At 37.9% G+C, this 18,739-nt stretch overlaps 1 protein-coding gene across 2 annotated transcripts in view; it reads left to right on the plus strand.

The window, feature by feature from the left end:
• The first annotated feature begins 3,592 nt into the window (after positions 1-3,592).
• The window catches only part of LOC140533079 (uncharacterized), a 29,121-nt gene continuing 13,974 nt past the window's right edge, over positions 3,593-18,739 (plus strand). For both annotated transcript variants that reach the window (XM_072652408.1, XM_072652409.1), the window contains exons 1-2: positions 3,593-3,706; positions 5,864-5,990. In XM_072652408.1, coding sequence (XP_072508509.1) covers positions 3,596-3,706; positions 5,864-5,990 — 238 coding nt within the window. In that variant the 5' untranslated portion in view covers positions 3,593-3,595. The remainder of the gene's footprint in view (positions 3,707-5,863; positions 5,991-18,739) is intronic.

The following is an 18,739-nucleotide window of genomic DNA, read 5'->3' on the forward strand; positions in this document are numbered from 1 at the left end:
CTGCAAACACTTTGAAAATGAAAGCATCCTTACCCACTCATTGCTGCCAATTCTCATTGTCCTGTCATGTGTATCTAGGAGGAGCTGAATCATGAATTATATGCCAGACTTGTAACAGAGTTATACCTCTCTTCCACTTGGTTCTAGTACCTAAGGTAATCCTAAAGTAATCTAGGTAATCCTAAAATTACCTCTCATGGTCAAACATTTGGATTATATAAATTAGAAACCCACTCTCTCCCTTGTTTTCCACCCTACTTGTAAGCCTTAAATACTGTAAAGCATTTCTGATGGCCAACAAGTTTAGGTTTATGAGCTCTACATTGAATGCAACAGAGGGCAGACCAGCTAGTTTACCTTGACAATTGCCTTTGCTAGGAAATAAAAGAAGTCCCTGGTTCTTATCACCCTGGAGTAGATCACTGGCGAGGGGGCTCCCACTATGGCACATATAACATCTGATCAGTTCAGATCTTCTGATAGCCTATCTTGGCTTATCTCTTTTGGCATGCTGCCCCTTCCCATGCCCAATTCTCTGGTCTCTTTCTTCTGCTTACCCAGCCCCCGTGTAATGTTTTTCCTCCAAAAGGGTATGCAAGGAAAGCCTGAGAATCAAGGTCAGTTCTTCCCATAAGTCTCTCTGCCCCAAAGGCAGGGCATATAGGTGAGAACTATCTATCAGAGCCATTCAAAAGTGGAAGGGGCAATATTATGAGCTAGAGGTCTCCCAGTCACTGGAAGCATTTAAACAGGATGAATGACCCCTAATGTTGCTGAAAGTATGTTGCTGAAGCATTTCCTGGGTAGCATGGTGGGTTGGAAAGACCTCCAAGATTCATTTCAGCTCCAAGATTCTGAGTCCCATTACCATGTTCATTTACAAGAGACAAAACTGTTGGGGAAGATAGTGGCAGAATACATCTGAGTGATATGAGATGAGGAGGTTAGAAGAGCGAGCTGTTGTGGAATGGAATCAATTTTTTTTTGAGCAAAATGTGAAGCAAAGTCTTATCTGAGAGGGAAGGGGGAAAGTATGAGGGGGGCTGAAAAGGTCTTTGTGAAGTCAGAGAGTGAATTAATTATCAAGGTATAAAAGGATTGCCTTGCAGTGATGAAAGCCCAGTTGAGGTCACATAACATAAATTTATGGGGGACTCAGCACAGTTTTGTGGTTTTCTCCAGTTTTATTCAGCCACAAAGTAGAAGTGAAGGCAGCAGGAAGGGGGAGTGTTCCAAAGCTGAGACTTGGCAGGGCAAGATCAGCATTATGATAATGGGGCAAGTGACTCCAAGAGAAGAAAAAGCCTGGTGGAATTAATAGTTTTTTAATCTTTTTTTTACCAGCTTTTAATGAATACTTTACAACTGCAAATCGTGAAGCATTTCCCTAAACCCAGACAACAGTCACAGTTCACTTAAATCTATTTTTTTCACACTCCTCCAAGGTTTCAATCAATTGTCAGCAAGTATTCATTAAGCACCTACTATGTGCTATGGCACAGTGGATAGAGGGTCAGGAAGACTCGTTTTCCTGAGTTCAAATCTGGCCTCAGACACTAACTTTGTGACTGGTCAAGTCACTTAATCCTCTTTGCCTCAGTTTCCTCATCTGCAAAATGAGCTAGTGAAAGAAAGAAATGGCAAACCACTCCAGTATCTTGGCCAAGAGAACCCTAAATGAGGTCACAAGGAGTCAGACACAACTGAAACTACTGAACTGATTTGTGCTAGGCAGTGGTGCCAGGGGTGGGGATATAAGAAGGAATAATGAAACAGTCCCTGCTCTCAAGGAGTTTATGTTCTAATAGGGGAATCAACAAGCACTTATATAAACACAGCATAAATATAAAGTAAATACAAATATATAGATAATAGTTAATATACTATTAGTGGGAGACACTATAATACAAGGCACAAGCAAGTGTTACAAGAGAAATAAGGAGAGGCTTCAAGCAGAAAATAATGCTTAGGCTACATTTTAGAGGAAGAAAGGAATTCTATGAGCTAGAGGGAATATGTGGTGCAACCAGTGCAAAAGTGCAGAGATGGGGAATGGAGAGTCACGTTAGAAGAACAGAGAGAAAAGCAGTTTGATTGGATCAAGGAAATTAAGAGGGGGAGTAAAATGATCATTGAAACTGAGAAGAATAGTTGGGATCAGGTCTTTAAAAAATAAATAGAAAAGTTTATATTTTTATCCCAGAGGTAATAAGAATCTACTGGAGTTGGTTGAGGAGGAGTATCTCAAGGTTAGATCTGTGTGGAAGGAAAATTACTTTGGCAGCAGTGGGTAGCATAGAGTGGAATGACAAGACTAATAGTTACAGAGACCAATTTGGAGGCTGTTGTAATAATCTAGGTGAGAAGTTATGAGGCCTTGAATTAAGGTAGCTAGTGTGAATGGAAGCAAGGGGGCAGATGTGAGAGATGTGAAGGTAGAAATGGCAAGATTTGACAACTGATTAAATATGTGAAGTAAGGGAGACTGAGGAGTCTAGGCTGATGCTGGGTATGAACCTGGGATAATGGAAGGGTGATTCTGTCTTAAGGGGGAAAACAATTCGTTCAGCTTTACATATGGTGAGTTTAAGATGTGTTTCAGACATCCTTTTGAAAATATCCAGTAGGCAACTGGCAATGTGTGACTGAAATGCCAAGGAGAGACTAAGTGGGATATATTGATGAGGATAGTTAAACTGATGGGAACTGGTGAGAGAGAGAAAAGGGAGAGAGAGGTGGAGGGAAAGACAAAGAGATAGAGACAGAGATCGAGCACTTTGGGGAACACCTAGAGTACGCTGGTCCAGTGTTGGGAGTGATGAGGCAGCAAAGGACGGTGAGAAGGAGCAGCCAGACAGATAGTAGGGGAGCCAGGAGAAAAGTGTCCTGAAAACCCTGGGAGGAGAGAGCATTTAAGAAGAAAGTGTGGTCAAAAGCAATAAATGCAGAACAGACTGAGAAGCATGAAAGCTGAGATTTGGCAGTTTTGGAGAGAGCAGTTTCAGCTGAGTGATGAAGTGGAAAGATTTGAGGGGAGAGAGGAAAGATAACAATGAGAACCTGTTATTTTGCTTAGGCATGAGACGCAGCTGTTGCGGTAGGTAGTCTGGTCCAGCAAGTCCCCCTTTTTTAAATCTTCTGGCCCAGAGGCACTGTTTGACAAGAGATCCCAACAAGTGGCTGCTTCCAGGGAGGGCAGTTGGGGGTGGGTGAGAAAAGAGCAAGAGTCCCAGGATGCACCGCGTGGGCCCAGCAACAGCTGTCGTGGGCAGTAGGAGACAACTGAGGTCTGATTCCTGGTGCAGGTGCTGTGGACTCAAGCGTAGCCGGAGCGCAAGCGGGAGCCAGAGCCAGAACCGGAGTCAGAGCTGGGGGGAAGGGGTTTGCCCAGCCCGGGGGCCGCAGCGCGGGCCGGCCATCAGCTCGGCTGCCCCTTGGGACCTGGCACCGCCACCAGCCTCCGGGGCTCCGCACTCCGCGCCCTCCCCGCTGACAGCCGACTGCATTGCAGGAGGGAGGAGGGAGCGTGGGCGGAAAAGGGTGCAGACTGTCTGATTCCCCTCTGCCCAGTCTGGGAGGGCAAGGGGAGCCGGGCATGGGGGAGAAGCCGGGCATGGGGGAGAAGCCGGGCATGGGGGAGAAGCCGCAGCGCCCTCAGATGCGGGAAGCAGGACGAAAAGCCATGGCCAAAGCGACTCCTGTTAAGGTGAGAGATCTCTCCCCTGCCACCCCCACCTCCCAGGGATATACGCAGTGAGGAGGAGACTGGGGTCCGGCAGAGACCCCGGCTCCAGCCTTGCTCAGGAGTAGATGAATGAGGAGAGCCTTCGGCATTGGAAACTGGGAGAAAAGGGCAATTTGAGGGACACTGCCTTGTCATGGTGTGTGGGTGCACCTTGACAGTCTGGGCAATGAAGCCTGTTCTGGCCCAAGTCATTCATGTTAACAGTGTGAAACTGAGGCCCAGAAGAGATAAACCCTCTTTTAGCTCCGCTTTTGGGGGGCAAAGCTCAAACCAGAACCATGGTCTTTAGGCTCTCTGCCCAACCCTCTTCACGCTGTGATCTCAAGACAGCCTGGGTGGTAGGACCAAATTTCCCTTTATAGGAAATGAGGATAATAATAGCTAACATCTATTTAGCACTTTAAAGTTTACTAGGTTTTATATATATATGCCATTCTATGATAAAGAAGATTATTGTAACAGGAATTCTGGTCATGGGAAGCTTAAACTTATTATACCAGAGGCTTAAGCCTTGGAAGTAACTATTTGCCAGTTACTATAATACTTTAGAGAAGGAAAATACAAGCATCTTTGTACACTACACAAATCAACTGCTTAACAATGTTACCAATTAGTCTTTTCTTTTAGAAAATTCTGCCTCTCCTACCAGCCTTCCCCTCATTCCCATTTCACAAATGGTAAACTGACTGTGATTTTCTTCTCTTGGCCTTTACAATTTTCATATCCCGAAGGACTGTTTCTCTCTCTCTCTCCCTGTCTCTGTGTCTCTGTCTCTCTCTTTTTGTCTCTCAGTGTGTTTAACCTGGGAAACTGAAACTAGTTTCACATTAAGCATAAAATATATTCCATTTCTTTCAAACTGGTGAATATCTTTTCTTGATAATGATGGATTTCATATTCATTTCCCTCTTCTTTGGGAACAGTTTAATGATTGATCATATCTTTACAGGTAAGATATTAGGCGCATTTTACATGTAAGAAGCACATTAATGAGGTAGAAGAAGATGAATATTTTGAAACCATGCCTTTTTATTACAACTGTCACTTAGTGACATGTGACTGTGAACATGTGGTCTTGCTGAGATTACTGTACCTCTAAGAGTCTTCAGTGAAGGCTTTTCACGCTCAGGGGCCTGTGTTTCTCTCAATCCTCCTGGGTCCTATTTTGGGCAGCATGACTGTGTTGTTCATAGTACTTGCTGCCAACATTTTGGTCACAGTTGGAAAAAGGTCCCATGCTTTCTTGAAAGATGTATCCTCTAGGTGTTCCCCTGGAATACTTACATCAAATAATGAAAATAAACACTGAGAAGTATGCATAAAATTTATCTTGAAAATGTAGTACTCTATTTTAGAGGAAAGGCCTTCATAGAGGTGGCAGAAGCAAAGGAAAATAGAGCAGAGGACTCTCTTGGGCCTGAATCAGTCAATTAATAAGTATTTATTAAATGCCCATAGAGATCTTACCACTTAGAGGTGAGAAGCTGTTATGGTTCTGATGAGAAAATTTCATTTTTTCTAATTCTCTTCTCCTAAGGCTCTAAATACCAATAGGTTTATTTTTTGCAGTCACCTAATGGGCCTTTTTTGACTCTGTGTGTGTGTGTGTGTGTGAAAGTGTGTATGTGTATGACAGAGACAGACAGATAGACAGAATGAGAATGAGAATCTGTTCAGGGTTTGCTGCAATTGGAAAAACATCCCCAGATGTCTTAGCTATATCTCCTCAAGTGGTATGCTGGAATGCTGAAATCAAGACCATTTTTAAGATGCTTAAAATATACAAGAAGACTCTGCTTTGTAATACTTTTTCTGATGGGGGTGGTCTTGATTGGTCTTTTTAAAAAGTACCATGAAAAGAAGAGAAATCTAGGATGGTTAGAGTGTTGGGCATGAAATCAGGAAAACCTGAGTTCAGATGTGACTCAGACACTTCCTAGCCAAGGGACACTTCACCTTTGTCTCTTTCCTTATCTGTAAAATGGGGATAATAATAGCACCTACCTCTTCAGGGTGGTTGTAAGAATCAAACAAGACAATTGTAAAACATTTAGCACAGTGTCTGGTACATAGTAAGTGATATATAAATGTTAGTTATTATTATGTTTGTGATTCCAGGTATCTGTGACATTTGATGATGTGGCTGTGTATTTCTCAAAGAATGAATGGAAGAAACTGGAATGGTCCCAGAAAGAACTTTATAAACACGTGATGGTGACTAATTATGAAACCTTGATCTCCTTGGGTAAGAAAGGTTCATTATACACTTGGAGAGTGACTCTTATGGAATCAAATGCTTGTAGATAGTTCATTTAGCAGACATTTGGAGTATTAACAATGTGTAAGTTGTGGAGTATACAAAGATGAATTTGCCATTGTCTTTCCTCTTCAGGAGCTTCTAGCCTATGTAGAGAAATGATGTGCACACATTGTTTCTCTAGCCAAGTTAGAGATGCAGACTGACACATGGAAATGAAATATGTTTTCTTGATGAAACTGTCGTTTTGATAACAAAAATCACACTTTATATTAATTCATGATTTTCAGTGGGATGTCACCTATATAATTTAATCATCACAGTGAACTTGTTGGACGGTAGCCAGGCCAAGTATTAGCTCCATTGGAGGAACCCGAGGCAGTGAGGCTGAACCTTGATTTACATACTTGTGACTAGAAAAAGAGTCAAACAGCGGAGTGCACCAACAGTAATGAGGTGCAACAGTGAGGCAAGGTTGTCTGGTGACAAAAAGTCCGTTCACAGCAGCACTTCATGTTCTGGCCTGCTGGTGCTTGCCTGAGCTCAGGGGCTCCAGAAGGTGAGCACAAAGAATTGTTGTTATGCCAGGCTCAAGATACAGCTTGTTTGTTGGGTCTAGCTCTGGAAAACAGAGTGTCTCCTCATTTCTTGGTATTTCCCCCTTTTGGCCCAAGGGAGGGGATCTGAAAGAACCCCTACCTTTTTAGCCAATAAAGGAGAGGCAGGTATAAGCCAAATGCCACAAGAGGCCAGTTGGGCCAGGACAAGATATTGAGTTGAATAGGTCTTGTCTAGCCATCAGTTTGTTTGCAAGTAGAAAAGAGAGGGAGGCTAAGAATATAGAGGGAGAAAATGACAACACATACTTGAATTAGGGCATTGGTGGTTGGGCACATAAGGAAAGGGAAGAGGAAAAAAAAGAATTTGGTCAGTATACTCAGCCCTTGTCTGGAATCTTGAGATAGATGTCTCACCTGGATGTTGGCTGCTTCTAGATGAACCTTGACTTCCCTGGAGGGTTCTGAAAGGGCAGGGGGCTTTCTTCAGATGATCCAGTAGTCCACACCCACAAGCCTGGCAGTTGTGAGAGTAGTCAGAAGGACCTTGTAGGGGCCCTTAGCTTGAGTTGTACAATTGTGAGAAAACTCCCTACATCAGTCTTTAGTTAAAGGTCTCTAAATAGCACATAGAGATGGTCCAGTTTCCCAGCCACACAGGACTAGTTTCAAACAATGCAATATGGTTTCCTCACAATTCCCATAATTGCATAATTACATTGTGTCAGGTCACATTAATATCACATTACAGATCAAATTTCTTAGAGGGCTCACAATGAACTAGTTCTGAGAAGTGAGATTTACATGTCACTAACATAACCAAGAAAACTTCAACATAAATATCTTAAAACAAAAGACCGAAGCAATACAATAATTATAGCCAATATTAACTAAATCAAGTCTCCTTGTGTCCTAGTGACCCTTTCTCAATATCCATTTAATCAGAACATTTTGAGTTCCAGATGTCTCATTTAGTTATCTGGTCCCTAGATATCTTTTCTTGGACAATAGGCTTTATTCTCAGGACAACCATAAAGGGGACTCTGCTTTTCTGGTTCCAAATCCAAAGGTTCCTAGATAATTCTGACTTAATATGATTTAGTATAATCACTTAAATTTGGTTCTTCAGTCTTAAAACTTCAGATAATTTTGGTTTATTTATCATTTGCTGTTTCTATCCATATCTAAATCCTGTACCTAATATGTTTAAAATTAAAAATTTAAAAATGTATGAGGGCCCAACCATAAAATGAGCTCTTCTGCCTTTTAAAATTATCAGACAGATACTTTAATAATGGGAAAATAATCTCACTTTCTTTACCATTATCCATACAATTTAAGTGTAAGATCTTAATCCAATTTTCAGAACTTTTTACTAAAACATACTCAAAGCCTGAATTTCCATGATAAAAAAATTCAGAAGCCAATCATACAGTCCTTTCTTTCTCAAAATTTACTATTCCATTTATTTAGAAAACGTTTTCTATTACATCTTTGTCTAATCATTTCCCCTTTAGGAAGATATCATCCCTGTATTACAATCTGACCACAAATAAAGTTTAAAAATGCAAGATGTTTATACTTGCATCCTATTATATAGTAACTCATAGATGTTCCAGTTTCAATCTATTGTTTAATAGATTTATTTCTGTCATTGCAAAACTTCTTGATTATAGAAATTTGCTATAAAAGGAAAAAGAGGGATATAGTTAGAACAGTATCATATATCATAACAGTGGGAAAACTCCCTTAGCTGTTTGATTCCAGGCAGGAGTTATAACAGTCAATCATACAGTCACAGAGAGTTAAAAGTAAGGCTCAGGATTAACAATGTGGGGAATTTTCCTTTTCAGAAAGGAAATAGCACAATGTGGAAATTGATTCAGGAGGATACTACCTAGACCATACCAAGGATGTCCCTAAAACTTTTCCTTGACACAGACATCCACCATGAGCAGTTCCCAAACTGCAACAATGCCATTTTCTATCATTGGCTTCATGAAAATTCAGAAAACTATCCCTGTAAACAAAACTCTAAACAAAAGCAAAACTCAGTCCCAAGAATTTTTACCTCAAATAGCAAAATTTCACTAACCACAACTTAGGGCTTGAATATCTTTCCTGATGTTTCCCTAACAGTTAACATTTCATTTATCCTTTACTTATAAATTAAAACTACTCATAATCTGGGGCTTCAGACATACTTCAAATGCCTAATTGTTGATTCATCATTAATGTGTTGAAGCATCATTTTTAAACCACCCTATATACTTTCATAATAGCCAAGAATTTAAAATGAAATTTTATTATGTATTATTATTATCTGCTTTATAACAAAATATGCCTCATTAAATATTTTAAAATTTTCAAATATCTATTTTTATATCATTCTTTTAAAAGTCTAATTCATGTGTAACAGCATCTAGATTAAAGAGTTGTTTTGTCTAACAGCATTTCTGTTACAATGGTCTCTCGAATTTCACAATATAAGAGAATTTAGAAATATAATAATAATACAAATAATATTATGTGTTTAAAACATGAAATAAAACTTCAGATGACATCAATGGCATTTCCAAATTATTTCATATAAAATCATTAATCTTACTACCTTTGACATTTTAAAACCACTTTAGAGTATGGAGCAATTACATTCAATTAAAGAAATAGTGCAGTGATTAACATATACCAGTGATTGTGTTAAGCACTTTACAATCATTATATTATTTTGATCTCACAAAAAACCTGGGAGGTTGGAACTATTATTATTTTTCTCTTTACAGATCAGGAAACTGGAGCAAACAGAGATAGGATAATTTGCTTAAGATTACACAGCTAATAAATTTCTACAACCAGAATATAATTCAAGTTTCTCTACATTTTCCCAGCATTTTTTAAACACCTGTTTTTGGGAATCTGATCTGAGATGAGAGGTGTTAACAGGGAGAGAGAGAGGGTCTCTGACCTGATGTAGTTAATAGAGATCTTTGGTTTAAACAATCTTTTCTCTTTTCATGGTCAGACATGTCAAGGAAGGGTTAATAAGAAGTTCCTATAAGGTGCAAATTGTTTACTTATTTTTTTTCTTCCTCACTGTGGCATTAGTTCCATACTAGCTGCCTTTCTTCATTGCCTGAAAACAATGAGGTTATTAATCTTGCCATTTACTTTTGCAAAACTTTTATATAATCTAATCCTTATTTTTCCTTAAAACACATTCTGCAGGGAGATACCCCAAAACTTAATAAGTTATTTTAAAAGTGAGTGAATTCCTCGAATTACTCCAAATCCCAGGAGTTCTCCTCTGTAATCTGAAAACAATTAAACTTCAAACTCCAAAATATGTAGAGATGTTTATAACAGTTCTACAAACTTTGGTTATTTCACTTTTTTTATTACCTAATCTCCCACAGAAAGTCTAAAGTGGGTTAATCCTGCTTCCCAGGATAATTGCCTCAAGTATGAAAGTTCATTAATTTTTTCCAGTGTTCTCAACTCTTTGGCTACAACCTTCAGAAGTTTTTTTTTTTGGTCTGGCTGCATTTTAAATTTTTCAAGGTAACAAAATCTATACAGACATTTTGCATTTTATAAAGACACAAACATAGATAAAATGACAAGACAGATGCAAACAGAACAAAGTTTACAGTCACAGTTCATACAGAGGTGAGTGGCTTTAACTTTACAGATGTGGGTAGTTTAAAAACAATAGGCATGCAACTACAATTTTACAGAGGCGTGCAGTAAAAAAGCAAAAACTAAACTAAACCAAACAAAGCACAGCAGAGGCACACAGAGAGGCCAATGAACAGAAATCTGCAGTTTAAGAAAGGATATTCTTACCAGAGTAATCTGAGACAAACCAGGTCACTGGAGGGTCTTGGAGTTTTCCTCACAAAGAGTGGTGAGCTCCACCAAGGTGGAAACTCAAGATTGGAACAGGGAGAAGGACAGAGGACTCACCAGGTTTGGGGTGGGAGGGGGAGTGGGAGTAGACTCCACAGAAATAAATCCCAGGTGGTGCCTAGTTCATTCCCTAGCAAAAGGCCAGTTCCATGTCCAATCCCATTTCTGACATCAATTAACTGATCATCAATGGACTGAACAGTGTCTCTAACCCTGTGGATGTCCACAGCCCACAGAACAAGGTTGAGACAGGAAAGTCAGGAATCAAGCAGAAGTTTAATTTCAAAGTGATGGAAATGACTTGCAAGTAAGGAGGCAGATTAGGCACTTATGCTGGGGTCTTGCCCCTAGGGGTAGTGTAGCAACAGTGATGAGACACAACAGCAACAGTGAAACAAAAGTTTTCTAATGAAAAAAAAAATCTGTTCATAGTAGAGCTTCATGTTTGGGCCATAGAAAGTTACTATGGTGACAAGGGAGATCAAAACACACTCAGAAGACAACAAAGTCAAAGCTCCTACATCCAAAGTCTTCAATAAAAATATGATTTTTCCCCAGTTGATAAATGGTCAAAGGATATGAACAAGCAGTTTTCAGAGGAAGAAATTAAAGATATCTATAGTCATATTGAAAAATGCTCTAAATCACTATTGATTAGAGAGATGCAAATCAAAACAACTCTGAGATAGCACATCACACCTATCAGATTGGCTAACATGACAAAACAGGTAGATGATAAATTTTGGAGAAGATATGGGAGAGTTGGAATACTAATTCATTGTTGGTAGAGCTGTGAGTTGATCCAGCCATTCTGGAGAGCAATTTGGAACTATGCCCAAAGGGCTACAAAAATGTGCATACCCTTTGACTCAGCAATATTGCTTCTAGGACTGTATCCCAAAGAGATCATAAAAATGGAAAAGGGTCCCACATGTATAAAAATATTTATAGCAACTCTCTTTGTGGTGGCCAAAATCTAGAAATCAAGGGGATGCCCATCAATTGGGGAATGGCTGAATAAATTGTAGTATATGAATGTAATGGAATACTATTGTGCTACAAGATATGATGAACAGGAAGACTTCAGAGAGGCCTGGAAAGACTTATATGATCTGACACAGAGTGAAAGGAGCAGAACCAGGATAACTTTGTACACAGCAACAACCACAGTGTGCAAGGATTTTTTCTGGTAGACTTAGAACCTCATTGCAATGCAAGGAGTTAAAAAATTTCCAATGGTCTTTTAAGGCAAAATGCCTTCCACATCCAGAGAAAGAACTATGGAATTCAATCCCAGAATGTAGCAGATCATTTTCTTTTGTATTACGCTTTGGTTTGGGGCAGCTAGGTGGTGCAGTGGATAGAGCACCAGTGTAGGAATCAGGAGGACCTGAGTTCAAATCTCACCTCAGACACTTGACACTCACTAGCTATGTAACCTTGGGCAAGTCACTTAACCCCAATTGCCTCATCCTGGGTCATCTCCAGTCACTGAATTCAGATGGCTCTGGAGGAGAAGTGAGGCTGGTGACATACACAGTCCTCCCTCACTCAAAACAAAGTCAAGTGCAAGTCATGTAATTGCTTCCCTGATGACACAGTCTTCTTTGGCAACGAAGGATGAATACACACACACTTTGGTTTGTTTTATGATTTCTCCCATTCGTTTTAATTCTTCTGTGCAACATGACTGTGGTGAAAGGGTATTTAATAGAAATGTATGTGTAGAACCTATATAAAATTGTATGCCATCTTGGGGAGGGAGGGGAGAGACAGTGGGTAGGAGGGGGAGGGAGGGGAAAAAATCTAAATTATATGGTAGTGAATGTAGAACACTGAAAATTAAAAAAAAAGAAAAATATGATTTTATCTCAGGTCATGGAAGATCTCAAAAAGGATTTTGAAAATCAAATTAGAGAGGTAGAAGAAAAATTGGGAAGAGAAATGAGAGTGATGCAAGAAAATCATGAAAAACAAGTCAACAGTTTGGTAAAGGAGACACAAAAAAATACTGAAGAAAATAACACCTTAAAAAACAGACCACCCTAAATGGTAAAAGAAGTACAAAAAGCCAAAGAGGAGAAGAATGCCTTAAAAAGCAGAATTGATCAAATGGAAAAAGAGGCACAAAAATTCGCTGAAGAAAAAAAGTCTTTAGAAAGTGGAATTAGCCAAATGGAAAAGGAGGTACAAAAGCTAATTGAAGAAAATAATTCCTTAAAATTTAGAATTGAGCAAATGGAGGCTAATGACTTTATGAGAAATTGAGAAACAATAAAACAAAACCAAAAGAATGAAAAAATAGAAGACAGTGTGAAATGTCACACTGGAAAAACAACTGACCTGAAAAATAAATCCAGGAAAGAAAATTTTTAAATTATTAGACTAACTAAAAACCATGATAAAAAAAAAAAGCCTAAGCATCATCTTTCAAGAAATTATCAAGGAAGCTGCTCAGATATTCTGGAAACATAAGGTAAAGTAGTAATCAAAAGAACCCACCAATCACCTCTTAAAAGAGATCCCAAAATGAAAACTCCCAGAAATATTATATAGCCAAATTCCCTAGCTCCTAGGTCAAGGAGAAAATATTACAAGCAGCCAGAAAAAAAAATTCGAGTGTCATGAAGCCACAGTTAGGGTAACAAAAGATTCAGCAGATTCTACATTAAAATATAGGAGGGCTTGGAAAATGATATTCTGGAAGGCAAAGGATTTAGGATTACAACCAAAAATCACTTACCCAGCAAAACTGAGTATAATCCTTCAGGGGAAACAATACACATTCAGTGAAATAGAGGATTTTCAAGCATTCTTGATGAAAAAACAAGAGTTGAATGGAAAATTGACCTTGAAATACAAGACTCAAGAGATGCATAAAAAGGTAATCAGGAAAGGGAAATTATAAGGGGCTTAATAAGGTTAAACTCTACATTCCTACATGGAATATGATACTTGTAATTCATAAGAATTTTCTTATTATTGGAGCAATTAGAAGGAGTATATGTATGACTATGAAGGGATGATATCTAAAAAAATAAAATTAAGGGATGAGAGAGGAATATACTGGGAGAAAGGGAAAGGGGTGGGGAGTGAGCAAACTCTACTCTCATCAGAATTGACTCCAAGATGGAATAACATGCACACTCAAATAGGTATAGAAATCTATCTTACTCTACAGGAAAGTAGGAGGGAAATGGGACAAGATACGGGGGTGGAGGTGATAGAAGGGACGGGGGAATAGTCTGACGCAAAACTCTTTTGAGGAGGGACAGGATGAAAGGACAGAGAAAACAATAAATAGGAGGGAGAATAGGATGGAGGGAAATATAGTTAGTAATAGTAACTGTGAAAAATTTTGAAGCAAGTTTCTCTGATAAAGTGCCATTTATTAGATATATGGAGAACTGAATCAAATTTATAAATTTATAAAATTTATAAAAAATGAGAACCATTCCCCAATTGATAAATGATCAAAAGTTATGAACAATTTGCAGGTGAATTGAAGCTGTTTATAGCCATATGAAAAAATGTTCTAACTATTGACTGGAGAAATGCAAGTTAAAACAATTCTGAGGTACTACCTCATACCTATTAGATTGGCTAATAGGACAGAAAAGGAAAATGACAGATGTTGGAGGGGATGTGGAAAAAGTGAGACATTAATGTACTGTTTGTGGAGTAGTGAACCATTCTGTAGAGCAATTTGGATCTATGCCCAAAGAGCTATAAAACCATCCAAAACCTTTGAGTTAGCAATACCACTACTAGGTCTGTATCCCAAAAGAGATAAAAATAACAAGCAAAAGTATACCAACATACATATATGCATATGTATACATACACACATACAGACATCAGTTGGGAAATGGCTGAACAAATTGTGGAATGTGATTATAAGGAAATACTGTTGTGCTATAAGAAATGATGAGCTGGATACTCTAAAAAAACATGGACTTACCTGAGCTGATGAAAAGTGAAATGTATTGTGTACGAAGTAGTAACAATATTGTAAGATGATCAACTGTGAATGACTTAGCTATTCTCGGCCACAACAATCCAAGACAAAGTTGAAGGACTTATGATGAAAAATGCTATCCATCCTCAGAGAAAGAACTGATGGTGCCTGAATACAGATTGAAGCATAATTTTAAACTTTATTTTTATTGTATTTTTGTCTGTGTTTTCTTTCACAACATGACTAATACGGAAATGTTCTGCATGACTGCATGAATATATATGTGTGTGTGTATATATATATATATATATGTATATATATATATATATATATATATATATACATATATATATATATATATACATACACATACATAACCTATATTGTTTGCCTTCTCAATGAGGAGCTTTGGCAGGGAGTCAGGAAGGGAGAGAATTTGGAATTCAAAGTTTTAAAAAAACGAATGTTAAAAATTGTTTTTTCCTGTAAATGGGGAAAAATACTAAATAAATTCAAAAAATAAAAAAAAGACTGATGAAATCAAGAGAAGGTGCTGCTTGAGCTGCATCATATAAAAATAAAGGAATTTGTTAAAGTAAAAGTGAGGATAAAGTATATTTAAGGCATGAAAGACAGTCAGTGAAAAGATACCAAGATGGAATGTCAAGATTATTGTGTGTGAAAAACAGAGAAGAAGGCCAATTTGGCTGGATGAGAGAGTGGATAAAGGGGAGTCATGTGCAGTGAATCTGGGAAGATAGGTTGGGGCCATGTTGTAAAGGGCTTTAAAAACTAAACTGAAGAGTTTATATGTAACCCTAGGAGAAATAAGGAGTCACTGGAGATTACTAAGGAGGAGAATGATGTGGCCAGATCTACACTACAGGAAAATTATTTTGGCAGCCTTATGGAGGATAAACTGAAGTGGGTAGAGACTTGAGAATCAATCAATTAGAAGGCTGTTACAAAAATCTAAGTAAGAGGTGATGATGGCCTGAACTAAGGAAGTAATAATATATGAAGAGAGAAGGGGTCAGATGTAAGAAGTGTTGAAGGGCAGAAATGACAAGATTTGGCGACTGATTTGATGCTTTGTGAGAGAAAGTGAGGGGTTGCAGTTAATACAAAGACTATGAACCTGGTAGCCAGAAGAGTGATGGTATCTTTGACAGAAATAGAGAAGTTTGGAAGAATTGTACTAGTTTACTAGAGAAGATAATGAGTTTTTATTTTAGTTATGTTGATATAGAAGATGTCCAATAGGAGTAAAACTCAGGGAAGAAACTGGGTCTGGAAATAACTAATTGTCATCAGTCTAGAGATGATCATTTAACTCCTGGGAGCTGATAAGGTCACATACAGAGAGAATGTGTGTGTATATGTGAATAGTAGATCTATAAAAAAAAAGCCTCAGGAATTCCCACAATGAGGGAGCAGAATATAGAACCAGCAAAGGAGAATGAGAAGGAGCAATTAGACAGGTAAGAAGAAAACCAGGAGAGAGTAAAAAAAACCCAGAGAGGAGAGAATATCCAAAAGGTGTTCAGATACTGTAAATAGGTCAAAAAGGATGAGAACTTTAAAAATGACCATGAAATTTAGGAATTGAGATTCTTGGAAATTTTAGGTCAAGCAATTTCTCTTGAGTGATGAGGTCAGAATTCAAATTGGAAAGGGTTGTGGAATAAAGGAGAGAAGAAGAAATGAAGGCAGAGTGTGTAGAAAATTCTTTATATTTTGCTTATTTTCCTTGTGTTCATGTATGAATGGCAACTTATGTTACCTTATGGTTTATTAGGAAGATGTTTGGTATTTTTCTTTTTAATATTTGTTAATAATTCCTTTGTGTCCTATAACACGATGAATTTTTGTAAACATATCTTGTGATGCTTTAAAATGTATATATTCTCTATGATTCTTATTTGGAAGATTTTACATCTTTCCAATAAAAGTCTGTTCAAGTCTATTTTCCTTTATAGTTTGTTTTTTCAGCCTCAGAAACATTAAAGTCTTCTACATTTATCATGTTAATTTCTACGATATTTTGAAATTCAATTACATTTTCCTTTATGAGCTTAGGTGAGTTGCAGGTCACAGCAACATAGATCTGTAACTGAAAGGGACCTCAGAGGTGATCTAACTTCTTATTTTACAAATGAAGGAATTATGGCCAATACAGGTTAAGTAACTTAACTTGCCCATGATCTACATAGGTTTTATTACAGGTAGAATCTGAACTGAGTTTCTTTGACTCCAGATTCATTGCTCTTAATGCTATATCACCTGATAAGCTTATAAGCAGAAAGTTATTTTCATATTTATCTATCTCCATATGATGTTTTTATCTTACTTGAAACCATGAATAAAACTTCTGATTTTGGGTGGACTCAATGTAGAGTAAAAAACGATTTCTAGCCCTTCATTTTTACTCTGTCTAAATTTTTAAAAAGCGTTTCTTGTGTATGCCAAATTGTTAGATTTTATTTTCTTTCATTTCCCAGGGAGTTTAACTCATTTACACCTAAGATTGTAATTTTTAAGTTTGTGCTTTTTATTTAATTCTTTTGTATTGATTTTATATCACCCCACTTCTGCTTTTTGTTTTTCCTACCTTCTGAGGTCAGTACTTGGTCTCTATATTTAATTTTGTTTATGTTAATTTGATTCCAATCTCCTCCCCAACCAGATTCTATTCCTTACCTCTTGTTATATTGGCCTTTCCCAGATTTCTTTAGTTGATAGTAATTGTGATTTTTCTCTTTCTTTTGGGGGGAAGAGAAGAAGGTACCCCTTTTTTCAGTCCAAATAAGAGCACAGATCAGCATCCTGCCAACTCTTTTATATCCTCTCCATTTCTACCTCACATACTTAGCTTGAGTAACATTCATTTGTTATGCCCTTTTCTGGAAACTTCTTATTTCACCTTTCATTATTCCTTTCTGCTTATAAGTTCTTAAATCTAGTGTACTATTTATAGTTGGCATTAAGGTTGAAATGATCATAATCATCTATTATTAGCTGTACCATTCAGCTAAAATCTAAATGACTCTTGGAGGTAGGCTCCTGAATCGAAATTAACAGGGTACCTACCATTAGTGTGTGTGGTACACTTCATTAGGATGTAACCTAGAGAATTTTTTGAAAAAGTTTTAAAAGGCAAACATTTATTGAATTCTCAATCATGTAGGACATTATTTTTTTTAAGCAAACTAAAACTAAAAGTTAACTAAACTTAAGTTTTAAAATTAAATTTTACTTTAAAAATAGAAATTTTGCAAAGGGTCTTTTTAAAAAAAATAACAAATTCTTACTCTTATTCTAACAGCCTTTTCAGCCTCATACTCTTTAGCCTACAAAAACTTTTTTCCACCTAGAACCTGCATCCTTAGCCCCTATTTTGCCTAAGAGAGCCAGCAGTGAAATTTAAGCACACAGAACCAAAGGTGCAAAGCTTTAAAATTTTAAGACTTTTCCTCCTTGCTCATCTGTATTAACTGAAACCTTAGGGCTATGTATTACAAACTGAACTATGGAAAACAAAGTGGCCAGGTAAGTCAAAGTGGGAAAAATGTCTAGTCAATTTTTCCCTGACCTACCTGCAACCACCTGATGTCCCTGGGCCAGAGCCTTTTAGGAGTGTATGAAGGAATGCAAAGCTCTCTTCTGACCCAGACATTGTTGTTCCTGACTCCGAACCTAAACTTCACCAAAGCAGGACAGTCAGTGATGTGCAGAGTCCAGAAGATGATTGTTGAGAAGGCTTCAGACCTGCAAGATGACCAAGTCACTTCTTCCTTCCACACTAAAAGCTTGGAGAAATGGAGGAGTATGAATAAGTGGGAAGTGGAGAAGGAAGTAGGAGCATCATTGATAGTGATTGCCGAAATCATCCAAAAGCCCTCAGAGACTGGGAGTGCTCTCCTAACTTTTAGAAGGCCCCAGATCCAAAGCATCATGCTGAGAGGGCTGCTGCACATTAGGATGTGCTTGGGTACACTCAACACACCCCATATGCAAGTCTACGTAAGGAACATCTTGGGCAGAAACATTTGGACTAGAACTAATGATGTCATAATAACATCACTAATAACATCAGTAATAACTTCTCTCCTGTGGAGAACTTTCTAATGATACTCTCTCATGATTGAGTTACCTCATTTCTAAGGGGAGAACTCCTTCATTCTGTATTATCACACACACACACACACACACACACACACATTCACACACTCTTTCCTATGTATATTTTCTCTGATTTCCATTTATTGCTATCAACTTGGATAGATGGATTTCTTTGCTAAAACAAAATTAAAAAA

This window comes from Notamacropus eugenii, chromosome 3, assembly GCF_028372415.1.
Source record: "Notamacropus eugenii isolate mMacEug1 chromosome 3, mMacEug1.pri_v2, whole genome shotgun sequence".
Lineage (NCBI taxonomy): Eukaryota > Metazoa > Chordata > Mammalia > Diprotodontia > Macropodidae > Notamacropus > Notamacropus eugenii.